Raw genomic sequence first — 12,697 nt, 5'->3', positions numbered from 1 at the left:
TATTCACTGGCAGGGAGGGGGTAAGTAAAACTGCTATATGTGGAACTTCACAGCACTGAAAACAAAAGCACTTATATACACTTCACCTGGCCAAACGTCAGACCTACCACTAAGTGAAAAAGCAAGAACATAGGAATATTTACAATGAAATTCCATTTAAGTTAACTTCACAAACCTATACATTAAACTATACTTATAGATATAAACTATGACAAAATATAAGGGATGAGGGACTTCCCTGGTGGCGCAGTGGTTAAGAATCCGCCTGCCAATGCAGGGGACACGGGTTCAAGCCCTGGTCCGGGAAGATCCCACATGCCGCGTAGCAACTAAGCCTATGCGCCACAACTACTGAGCCTGCACTCTAGAGCCCGTGAGCCACAACTACTGAGCCTGTGTGCCACAACTACTGAACCCACGCTCTAGAGCCCGTGAGCCATAACTACTGAGCCCATGTGCCACAACTACTGAACCCACGCTCTAGAGCCCGTGAGCCACAACTACTGAGCCCACGTGCTACAACTACCGAGCCTGTGCGCTCTAGAGCCCACGAGCCACAACTACTGAAGTCCATGGGCCACAACTACAGAGCCTGCGCTCTAGGGCCCGTGAGCCATAACAACTGAGCCCGCGCTCTACAGCCCATGAGCCGCAACTACTGAGCCCACGTGCCACAACTACTGAGCCTGCGCTCTAGAGCCCATGTTCCTCAGTTACTTAGCCCGCGTGCCAAAACTACCAAGCCTGCGCCCTAGAGCCCGTGAACCACAACTACTGAGCCTGTGCTCTAGAGCCCGTGAGCCATAACTACTGAGCCTGCGCTCTACAGCCCATGAGCCACAACTACTGAGCCCACGTGCCACAACTACTGAGCCTGCGCTCTAGAGCCTGCATGCCACAACTACTGAGCCCGTGCTCCAGAGCCCGTGTGCCACAACTACTGAGCCCATGTGCCACAACTACTGAGCCTGTGCTCTAGAGCCCACGAGCCATAACTACTGAAGCCTGCGCACCTAGAGCCCGTGCTCCACAACAAGAGAAGCCACTGCAGTGAGAAGCCCGTGCACCGCAACGAAGAGTAGACCCTGCTCGCTGTAACTAGAGAAAGCCCCTGCGCATCAACAAAGACCCAACGCAGCCATAAATAAATAAATAAATAAATTTTTTTAAAAAATAAGGAATGATAAGCACAAAAATCAAAATCACAGTTACCCATCGTGGGGAAGAAAGATATGATTATGACGGAGCGTGCGGTGGCAGCAGTGAGATTGCTAACATTCTGCTTCTAGAGCCGTGCTGTCCAGTACGGCAGCCACCAGTCTCGTGTGGCTGTTTAATTACATTTCAATAAAAAGTCAGTTTCTCGGTCACACTAGCACATTTCAAGTCCTTAATAGCCTCCAGTGGCGGCCACGTTGGGTAGTGCAGATATTCTATCATTGCTCACGGTTCTCTTTGATAGTCTGGGCTGGTGGATGCATGGATTTGATGAATTCTCTGTACGTTGTACATGTGTATGTATGAAATCTTTCAAAATTTTGTTTTAATTTCAGTACTGGAAAATATCTAAACACATACATTTACAACTTCCCAAGTGAAAAGTCAGAGAGTGGTCATTAAAGTCACCTGAAACTCTGCAGTAGTGTGAGAGCATCTCTTTAGCATTGCCCTCTACCCAAGATGATTGATACACATGAGGAATGTGAGAAGAGGGGCAGGAAGTGTGTGTGGGGGGGGGTACTGTTGGCAAGATTACCCCAACATAGCTGCCACCTTTGCTTCCTTCCACTCTGCTGTCACTGGTCGTTATAGTGCTTTATCAGCACTGAAATGCATAGTTTGAGTGACCTTGCAAGTCTCCTGAAACCTGTGTTGAAGTCTGTGTTGCTAAGCTGTTGTTTCAAGGAAAAGGTGACAAGCAGCCTCCAAGTCAAAATCTGCCCTAGTTAGTGCTGTCCTTGATTTCCAGGCTTGAGGAGGTTGGCTGTCATTACAAAGAACCTGCTTCCTCCACTTGATTTATCACATCTTGTGCTAGAGCTGGCTGCTTTGAGGCTGTTAAATACTACAAGGAGAGAGATTTATTGGTAGATATAACACTTTCTTTAAATGCTGATGTGGGTTCCCAGCTGTGCCCTAAGACAGACCAGAGTCTCAGGCTGTGCTTGGCAAAGCAGAGGTTGAGAGAGTATGTTGTGATATATTTCCTGGGCTCTGTTTGCTCTCAGGCGGAGGTGTCCTTACTTGACCCCTGGGTCATGATCAGGGGTTTTGGGGAGCCCCCATACCTTGTTTGCCTACCCTAGTTCTACCCTGGTCATGATGGCAGAGATGTGAACCTGGGCAGTCCCTCAGCCCCCTGCCTACCCATATAGCAACTCGGGGCAGCAGACCAGAGGAGGCAGAAGTTGGCTCGCCCAGCCCATGTCTCTGAACATTTTTGACCACCAAAGAAACCGTGCATCCTGCCTTTACTTCCCCATTTGTGTCTGCTTTTCTTGCCCCGCTTTCAGTCTTGCTTGCCAGGGTGGAAGTCACACCCTAACATCTGACTTGGGAACCTGTCTGGTGAGGGATGTGCTGAGGCCAGCATCCGAAGGAGGAGGATGGGGGCAGCAATAAGGGCAATATGGAAGGAGGCACCAGAGAGGGGCACAGATGAACTTCTGGTCAGGACTAAAGGAAGAGGAGAGGGGCATGTGTAAGGCCCGCAGTTCCTCGGGATCGTGGGTCAGATGTTCAGTGCTGCAGAGTATCCTGATTCAGATCTGTTAGCAGTTGGGAAATAAGAATTCAAAGTTTGGTCAGACTTGCTACCCATCCAAATCATATAGTTAGGTTGATTAGCTCCCTGTATTGAGCAGGTACCGTGTGCCCAGCACATGGCTGAGTACCTCACCACGTCGTCCACAAGCAGCATCTCATTTAACCTACGTCACATCAGCCATTTCTAGAACAATGTTATCAGCCCCATTTTCCAGACAAAGAGACTTAGACTTGGAGAGGTGCCGCTGAAGTCTGTTAACTCAAACAGACTGACTGCAAAGCTCACCCTCTTAATTACCACATGAATTATTACACTGGTCACATCATTTCGAAGTATAAAGAAGGAAGTATAAACTGTACATGGGGCCCACGCTGCTTGGGTGGGGAAGGGGAAGGAGGGGAGCTGGAGCAATCAAACCATCCCAGTTTACCTGCTTTGAATCTCAGGGGTGATGCAGCGTTTGAGGACTGGTGCTGAGAGCCCCTCCGACCCTGCGCTGAGCCGTTCCAGGTGAGGAGAGAGGTGCCTGAGCTTCCTGTGGACTTGTGTCCACACTGGGGCTCTAAGAAGGGCTTTCTGCAGTTCTGGCCAGCAGACAGACAGCTGTGAAGCTGTGTTTGGTTTGACTCCACTTGTGAACGAAGGTCAGACCCTGGCTTTTTCTCTTTGGTCCAGAGTGCAGTGGGTTCCTAGATAATTGCAAAGGGCAGATCATTTATCTGATCCTGCCTGCCACCTGGAAGGTCTTTGACAAAAGAATTGAACTTTGGCCCTATTAAGTCATATGCAACACTAATAGACACAGTGACATGCCTGTAATACAAGATGCTGTGTCATTTATTTGGAAGGTTTTTTGTTATTTGTTTTTTTAGTACTTAATTGCTGGGAAAATTGAAAGGGAGTGTATTTTTTATTTTAAAGATACAGATAGGGGACTTCCCTGGTGGCGCAGTAGTTAAGAATCTGCCTGCCAATGCAGGGAACATGGGTTTGAGCCCTGGTCTGGGAAGATCCACATGTCGCGGAGCAGCTAAGCCCGTGAGCCACAACTGCTGAGCCCACACTCCACAACTACTGAGCCCACGCACTGCAACTACTGAAGCCCGCGTGCTGCAACTGCGGAAGCCCACACGCCTAGAGCCCATGCTCCACAACAAGAGAAGCCACCGCAATGAGAAGCCCGCACACCACAACGAAGAGTAGGCCCCGCTCACCACAACTAGAGAAAGCTTGCGCGCAGCAACGAAGACGCAACGCAGCCAAAAAACAAATACAGATACTTCTTTTTCCATTGCATAGGATCACGTTCTCCCTAATTTTCAACCAATTTCAAGTATTTCCTGTGAATTTCTGACATTACCTAAAGAAGCAGTCCTTTTCGTGGGTTTTTTTTTTTTTTTGGCTGCATTGGGTCTTTGTTGCTGTGCGTGGGCTTTCTCTAGTTGCAGCAAGCAGGGACTACTCTTCGTTGTGGTGCACGGGCTTCTCATTGCGGTGGCTTCTCTTGTTGTGGAGCGTGGGCTCTAGGTGCGTGGGCTTCAGTAGTTGTGGCACACAGGCTTCAGTAGTTGTGGCTCGAGGGCTCTAGAGTGCAGGCTCAGTAGTTGTGGCGCACGGGCTTAGTTGCTCCGCAGCATGTGGGATCTTCCCAGACCAGGGCTCGAACCCGTGTCCCCTGCAGTGGCAGGCGGATTCTTAACCGCTGCACCACCAAGGAAGCCCTCGTGGGGTATTTTTTCATTGGTTGATTTGTTCATTTGTTGAACTAATGTTTCCTGAGCATCTTCTGTGGGCCAGGTACCATGTTAGCACTGGAGATGCAGGCTTGAACAAGGCAGGTACAGCCTTCAGCGAGTTTGCATTCTTGTGAGGAGATAAACACATAAGTAAATAATTTAATAAGATGGTTTCAAACACTGGAAAGTGCTGTGGTAAATGGCGGGTGGTAAATGAAGGAAGGCTGCTTATTGGGTTAGTTTTTTTTAACAGCTTCATTGAGATATAATTCACATACATGACTCCTTTAAAGTGTAGAATTCAAGTTTTTTTTTTTATAGTAATTCACTGGGTTGTATAATCATCACCAGATTCTAATTTTAGAACACTTTTATCCCCCACCAAAAAAAACCTCTTACTCACTAGCAGCCCCTCTCCGTCCCTCTCCGCTCTCTTCAGTCTTAGGCAACCATTAATCTACTTTCTGTCTCTATAGATTTGCCTGTTCTGGACATTTCAGATACATGGAGTCATACACTGTGTGGTCTTTGTGACTGGCCTCTTTCGCTTAGCATAATGTTTTCAAGATTCATCCATGGTATAGCATATCAGTACTTCACTTAAGTGTAATTTTATGCCTAAGTATTTTATTCTTTTTGATGATTGTGAATGGAAGCTTTTTAGACATTCGTTTTGAATGTGCCTTGCTAATGTATAGAAATATTGATTTTTGTATATGATCTTGCATATGATTTTGTATATCATCTTGTATCCTGTGAGCCCACTAAATTTGTTTATTAGTACTAGTAGTTTCTTAGTGGATTGCTTGGGATTTTTCATATACAGGATTATGTCATCTACAAATAGAGATAGTTTTATATCTTCCTTTCCAATCTGGTTGGCTTTTATTGGAGTAAGAGAGTACAAAATTGAATAACAGTAGTAAGAACGGACACCCTCATCTTGTTCCTGACCTTGGCGAGAAACCACTTAGTCTTTCACTGTGTCCCCGAGGGTTTCAAACACCTTAGTTCTGTTTCAGTCTCCACTACCAGCTCTGAGGCCTTACCCATGTCACTTGTTGCAGTTCCCTAAACCAGAAAACGTGAAGGTTGATTCAAAAGGGCCTTCCTTTCCAGTTCTTACATCCAGCACTTCTGTGATTCTACTTTGGTATTCTTTCATCTTAGTCAGTTCCCTTGGACATTGGTTAGATCATCAGACAAACTCTATAAGGTCACTTGGAAATATTTGCACGTTCGTTTTCCAAACCCATTTTGACTGCGTTCAACCTAGACTAGATGGAAATGGCAAAAATTGAAACATGCAAGCAGAGATGTTTAATGGATCCATATTTCCTTTTCTTTGTAACCCTGAACAGCTAGGGGGAGAGATTTGTTTGAGGACGATGCTCACTTCCACAGAAGGTCAAAGAACCACAGCTTCTTCCCACTCTACCTCTAAAAATCATTACCTTCTTTGTTTTCAGACTCTCAGCGTTCTCATCTCTCCTCCTTCACCATGAAGCTGATGGACAAATTCCACTCACCCAAAATCAAGAGAACGCCATCGAAGAAGGGAAAACCAGCTGAGGTGTCTGTGAAGATTCCAGAGAAGCCTGTGAACAAAGTAAGCTGACTCTCTAGGTGTTTCTCCTGGCCTTCACCTGCTTTGAGCAGTGAGTTTGTGCTGTTTTTTAAGTTTATTCCCTGGGGATTGAACTTTCAGTACAGAACACCTATTCCATAGCATTCCACGGTTCCAGGCGGAGCCTTCAGTGTCCCTGTGAAATATGAACCTTTAGGTTGGTGAGTGTTTCTCCTGTTAATCAGAGTCAAGCTTGGTTGGCTAGAACAGTTCTTTTCCAGCTGTGTCATCCTCTGGGCATTTAAAACAGCTCAGCTCGTCATGTTCACACTCCAGGGTGCTGCCTCTGCCCCAGAGAGGCCCACATTGCCCACACATTCTCTCTCTCTCTCTCTCTCTCTCTCACACACACACACACACACACACACACACACACACACACGGAAATTTGTGATGTCCAGAACATCCATCATTCGGCTTTAGGGCCCATGCTCTGAAACTTGCTAAACCCTTGAAACCCAGCCAAAGATGTCCTCAAACACCAGTAACCTCAGCAGGGCCAGTCAAGCCAGATGTGTTGGAACAGCTGTTGGTTTTCATCAACCCCTCCCTTCAGCCTAAAACGGCCATTTCAAGCTCTGTAGGAATCCAGGTTTCCTCTCTTCCAGGAGGCAACAGACAGATTTCTACCAGAGGGCTACCCTATCCCCTTGGATCTGGAGCAGCAGGCAGTAGCATTTATGTCCACCAGTGCTGTGGCTTCCAGGTCTCAAAGGCAGAAGGTCAGTGTGATGTTAAGAACAATTGGGTTTGCCTTGCCTTCTACTGCAGAATCCTGGCCCATGGTTTTGGGGATGGAAAAAAAATCTATTGCAATATCATTGTGTTCAGCTGGGTGGCAACTGTGGGCTTAATTGTTCAGGAGACAGTCCAAGGAGCCTTGAATAAATGTAAGAGTTTATCCAAGCCCCCATGGCCTTTGGAGAGAGCTCAGTACTCCATGTCGAAAGCTCCGGGATTTTTGGGATTGGTTTGGGTGTGCTGCTTGGGTCCAACGGGTTCGGGGGAAGCGGGTGAGTCTCATCTCTTAAGACCAGCTGTTCTTTCCTTGAGTTGCTAAGATGATCTGGATAGTTGAGAAAAGGAAGGGCATCTAAAGTGTAAGGTACTCTGTTAACTATCTCCCGAGACTCGTGAGTGTGATGATACTGTGCAGAACCAGCGCTCTCAGAGCCAGGGACACCTTTTGTGCCGCTAACATGTACCAAGCCTTTTCTTAGCCCCATGCTATGTGCTTTACACTCGTTCTCTCACTTAATTCTCATTATAACCCTGGGAGGTGGAAACTTATCTTGCAGAAAAGGAAACTGGGACTATGGAGATATTAAATGTTTGGGCAAAGTCACACAAAGAGTGGTGACACTGAGATTTGAACACAGGCCATCTGACATCAAGTCGAAACTCTCTCGATGCTACAGTTACTCTTTATGAAAGTCAATTTCTTTTTTAATATCTAACAAATCTAATGTTAGCTCCCACACGTAACTGAACATAAAAACAAAATTAAACTCAGCAGTGTAAAATAAAGACAAGCCTCACAGATAAGTAGATTCTGAACCCTTCAGTGACTGTCCACAGCGTAGTTTGTAGGACTGTTGTCACAGCTGTCAATTTAATGCCACTAGCAAACACTACCCTGTTATATAAACACATAACTCTTGAATTTTGCAGTGCATCTACTTTTGTTTTTATGTTGACCAGCAGAATATCTTAAAAGTCTAGTTAAAAGTGGAGAAAATAAAGGTTTTAAGTCCAAAGTCTTTGTTGAATAATCGTTTTTCCTGCCCCATCTGTTAAGAAAAAGAGGCTAGAGAGCAAGAATGAAATATACGGTGTTTGCCAGATTGATCTAAATTCCAGATTGAAGAAGAGTAATAAAGTGGAAGATTTGGTCTGTACCGCAATTATTTTTTATTGCAATCTGTTTAGCAACCCCTTGGAACTGGGTTTTATATTAAACGCCAAGAAGAGTGCCACTTGTCATCTGACACTAGTCCAGGCGGCCCGGAGTGAAATGATTTACTAACCACTGTGTTTTGCTAGTGAACTCTGATAAGGGACTGTTTCAGCCGCTCACTTCTTGGAACTTTTCCCCCTTTCTTCATCACTCCAAGAGAGGTCATAGGGGAAATTTGATGCTAAAGTACCCTTTCCTTAGTGGGGGTTTCTGCAAACTCCAGGGGACATTTGGCAATGTCTGGAGACATTTTTGCTTGTCACAACTAGGAGACTGAAGCAGGTGCTACTGGCATCTGTTGGCTGGAGGCCAGGGATGCTGGTAAACATCGTACAATACAGAGGACAGCAACCCCGCCTCACCCCACCCCACAAAGGATTTTCTGTCCTAAAATGTCAGTGCCATGGCTGAGAAACTCTGTTCTCTGGGAAGGAGCTATAGATGTGATCTTCGCCCAAGGAAGAGTGTTACCCTGGTTTCTGGTCATTGCCCTTTAAGAAGGGTTGAATTACTGTGCTCTGCCCCAGGTCACCTGCATGAGTCAAAGTGAGTGTAAACCCATGGTGGGGGCCCACAGTCAGAACAGGAAGTGTTGGGGAATCTGCCAGGGTGTGTGAACTTAGCCGACTCTGTCATTTGCCATCATCCTTAATTATTACTTACTAGCTGTCTTACGACTTAGTATTTCCATATATATTCTCATTTTTCCCAGGTTATTACATGGGAAATTGCAACTCAGGTAGACAGAAATAGATTTGGATCCATCTACAACTTACTGCAGGTCTCTCTTTGCCCGGGCCCTATCCTGGGTGATTTCACACACCGTCTTACTTACTCCTCACCTTGACCATGTGCACAAGCTTTCACTCTTCCCAGTATACAGAGAGTGTGGGCTCTGGCCCAAGTTTTCTTAATCAAAATCTCTTTCTCCCTTAATTTTATGAAGCACTTCCATATGCATTCTCACCCAGCCCCCGACACGAACCTCTTTAGATCACCCAGAGCAGGCATTATTCTCCCCATTTTGCAGATGAGGAGCCTGAAGCCCAGCAGTGCCTTTGGATCGAGGCCCTTCCCCAGCACCGCTGGCCTCATGTAGTTTCCAGCTTTGTTGGCACCAGTGGTGGCATCTAACCCCTGACGCAGGAGCCGTGTGCAGCTGCCTCTCTGAGGCCTCGGCCTCAGCTTCCCTGTTCCTGGGGGCGTTCGGTCTGGGTGTCTCGTTGTAAACTCTTCCCACTGCTGGCTGTGTTTTGCGAGAAGCCATAGTTTAACAGCTGATGGGCTAGGGGAATGCACAGCGTTCAGAGGCCATTAATTCTGGGAGTGGAATTTGCTGGAGAGTTAATGGATGAAACCTGACTCTGCCAGGTTGTCGGCTCCTTTATTAGGAGCCCAGGGCAGCCCGGCTCTTCAGTGGCTCATTTGATCTCTCTGCAAATGACAGGAGAGTTCTCTTTTTTTCCGTGAAGTGCCTTGCCGCTTTTGGACGGCTCCCATCTCCAGATTAGCCCCTTTCTCCCTAGCAAACCTCGTGACACATTTTCTTAAAATGTTTCCTGCTTCCTGCCCACGTTTTGTCTCTGCTGGCTCCTGATGTGCTGAGATGGCAGTGCTGGAGCCATAGTCCTCTTGCTCAGCTGGCCAAAGCGGTCTTAGTCACATTTGATGTCTGCAAGGAACCATGAGTTCCTTCATGCTGAGGTTCCTCTCAGCCCCGTGTAGGCCATGGTGAAACAGAGCACTCTGGGCCACGAGGTGGAGAAGCAAGTGCCTGGCTCTTGGAAACAGACAGTAAATAAACAAACGTGTCAGGTAGTGAGAAGAGAAAAATAAGTGACGGCAAAGAGGCCACAGTGATGGGGATGGGGAAGGGGTGTTTTTTTCCTCCCTTGGAGAAATGTACCATGGTGGTCTACAGAATACCTTTTGGGAAGTACCCCCATTGAGAGAAGTTAAATCGGGTTTTTGAAAGTTGTCTGAGGAAAGGAGGTAATTACTTCTTGATTCCATTTATTTGTTTTTCCTTTGATATTCCCGTGAAATCCACTATTGAGATTTTTTATTTAAAATGACATTCCTCATTATTTTAAAAGAGCTGGTGTTCAGAATCATAATCACTTTTTATTGTGTATCACTTTTTTATACATTTATATAGTTTTAAATCTACTTTTCCTAGAAATTATCTTCTTGTTCTCGGTGGTTTTTATTTGAATATTCTCTGGACCTCACAGAGCCCACAGGTGGCAGTTTTCCTCATATGGACCACTCTTAATTTGCCCTGGACATGTAATCGATTCTACTTGAGTAGATTATGCATTTTTGGATTTATCCATTTTATAGATTATTCTTCATCTCCCTTTCCCTGCCAGCCAGCTGGGACCTGGCTTGTTGACATTAGGGTCAGTATAAGGAGAGGTTGGAGAAAGAAGCCAAAGGGGTGTGTTTACCCACTGTCTGTGGATTCAAGGTATCCCACAGTCAAGGAGAAAAGATTTGGGTGTGGGAATGTGAGTGCTGGGAAGTACAGGGCTCTGTGTTTTATTTTCCTCCTAGGCGGGCTTTCCTCAGGGGCAGAGGGACCCTGCGTGCTGTTAGCACACGCTGCAGGAGTAGTGATTGAATCATTGCCATCTGTCCAGCTTCTTCACCTTTTCACCCCAGCACATCCCGCCCCTTCTAACCCTAGGGTTTCCAGGTCCTTTGGGAGAGCCATATCATTTCATTGAGAGGGGCTGCGTCTTTGGTCAAATGTGGGAATCTAGTGAAGAGTCCTGGGAGAGTGGGTTTTGAGCACTAATGCCTCTGACCAGTCTTACACAGCCCCTAGGACCTTGAAAGGCCTGGGGTTACTTGATTTGATTTACTGGATAGATATACACGTTGGGACTTAACTGTTGGTTCTGTAAGCATCCTGCAGCCATCAGCAAATTAGTCCTCACTACACTTACTGAGATTAGTGGTGATATCTCAGTGTGGTTGAGGCAGAGACCCCAGGGCAAATCTGTCTCTGTCCGGGAAGGGAATTAGGAATATCTGAACAACCTTTCTCAGTCAGCCCCTTCTTCTTCCTTCAAGTCTAGCCTCCGTATCCTGATTGCAATCCTTAGAAAAACAATTTGGCTTGCTTTCTGCAGCAAGAAGCCTTTTCCATTGGTGTCAATCTCAAACTAGTTTGCAGGAAATTTTATTTTATTTATTTATTTTAAAATTGCTCCCTTTAATCTCTCTCCTCCCTCCTTATGCTTAACATTTCCTTTCAGAACCTGAGCTGGCTGGAAGAGAAAGAGAAGGAAGTTGTCAGTGCCTTGCGCTACTTTAAGACCATTGTGGACAAAATGGCTATTGATAAGAAGGTACTGGAGATGCTTCCAGGGTCTGCCAGCAAGGTGCTGGAGGCCATCTTACCCCTGGTGCAGAGCGACCCTCGAATTCAACACAGGTGAGTTGCTCTGGGCTGTGTCAGAGCAGTGGAGGCCTAGTGGCACCTTGGTTCGGGGGCATTTCACACTCAGTGTTTCTAGGACCAGTGAGGAATGCCAGGAGGAAAAGGAGCCCTCCCACGCCCTGCCCCCACCCCTACCCCATGGCTATCACTTGGTATTCTTCCAAGGTTGAGGTCATTGTTACTCATGAGGCCTCAACACTGAGGAAGATCGCCACCATTGCTAGGGGTGTATCCACAGCGTAAGTCTGTGGTTATTTTTTCGTACTAGCTAGCTCATTGGCAATAATCGCATTGATTTGGACACATTTTTCCCAGTACCCTATGTTAACCATAGTTTATTATGACATTAAATCCTGCCAATATCTAACCTATTGGAGACCTTGGCTGCTTAGATTACTAGGCCAAAAGAGGTAGAGAAGAATCCCATTAGAGCATGGATTAGTGAAACATTTAATTGTATCAAGCCAGGTCCTCCCAAATAGCACCTGGATTCATTGGAAGCCAGGTATGGAAGTGTAGTCAGCTTTTGTGGGGTAATGCTTTTATTGCTAGAGTTCGTTTTCCTCTGAAAGGTTAGTGAGCGGCTTGCCCCTATGTTTGTTGTTAAATACAGAAAGGAAAGCAGTATTAAAAGTAATCTTCAGTGAGAGCCTATCAGGAGCTTCTTCTTGAGAGGCTGTCAGATGCCTGCTGGCTTTGTTTTTCTTCCCTGGTACCTGTTCAGGATAAACATCTCTCTGTTTCAGTTCCTCAAGATGATTTAGTGTCCTCGTAGCCCCATGAGGCTAAGCTTTTGTGAACTGCTTTCAGAACTTGACAGTGAAGTGCATAGTTTTCTTCTTCTGGGAGATAAAACAGTATCTTTATTTCCAAGAAGCTCTCTGCCCTGGAGCTTCTGCTGACCCCTGTAGATGGTGGTCTTTTGGCTGGAAGCGCACTGAGGCCACTTGGCGGGGAAGGATAAGCCGTTGGTAGGGCTTTGCTCTGCTCTGTCTTCACTTGCCAGGCCAGGCTGCTGTCATGTGCAAGAGGCCTCTGAGGAAGCGAGTCCCTCTGGGGCCTTGTTCAGTTGCTCCATATGGAGGACTCTGTGAGACCAAGCACCATGCTTTTCCAGTAGGTAGCCCAGTGCCCAGCTCGTAGACAGGCCCGGTGCTGTTCT

At 46.4% G+C, this 12,697-nt stretch overlaps 1 protein-coding gene across 12 annotated transcripts in view; it reads left to right on the top strand.

Annotated features, from left to right (window-relative positions):
- Positions 1–12,697, top strand: part of RAPGEF1 (Rap guanine nucleotide exchange factor 1) — a 139,945-nt gene that overhangs the window by 64,267 nt on the left and 62,981 nt on the right. For 8 of the 12 annotated variants that reach the window (XM_059925886.1, XM_059925879.1, XM_059925877.1 and 5 more), the window contains exons 2-4: positions 5,973–6,112; positions 6,739–6,852; positions 11,351–11,529. In XM_059925886.1, coding sequence (XP_059781869.1) covers positions 5,973–6,112; positions 6,739–6,852; positions 11,351–11,529 — 433 coding nt within the window. The remainder of the gene's footprint in view (positions 1–5,972; positions 6,113–6,738; positions 6,853–11,350; positions 11,530–12,697) is intronic. The other 4 variants (XM_059925887.1, XM_059925882.1, XM_059925883.1 and 1 more) reach the window with 1 other exon arrangement.

The sequence above is a fragment of the Balaenoptera ricei genome, chromosome 6 (genome assembly GCF_028023285.1).
Source record: "Balaenoptera ricei isolate mBalRic1 chromosome 6, mBalRic1.hap2, whole genome shotgun sequence".
NCBI classification, from domain to species: Eukaryota; Metazoa; Chordata; class Mammalia; order Artiodactyla; family Balaenopteridae; genus Balaenoptera; species Balaenoptera ricei.
This window is presented reverse-complemented; position numbering and strand designations above follow the sequence as displayed.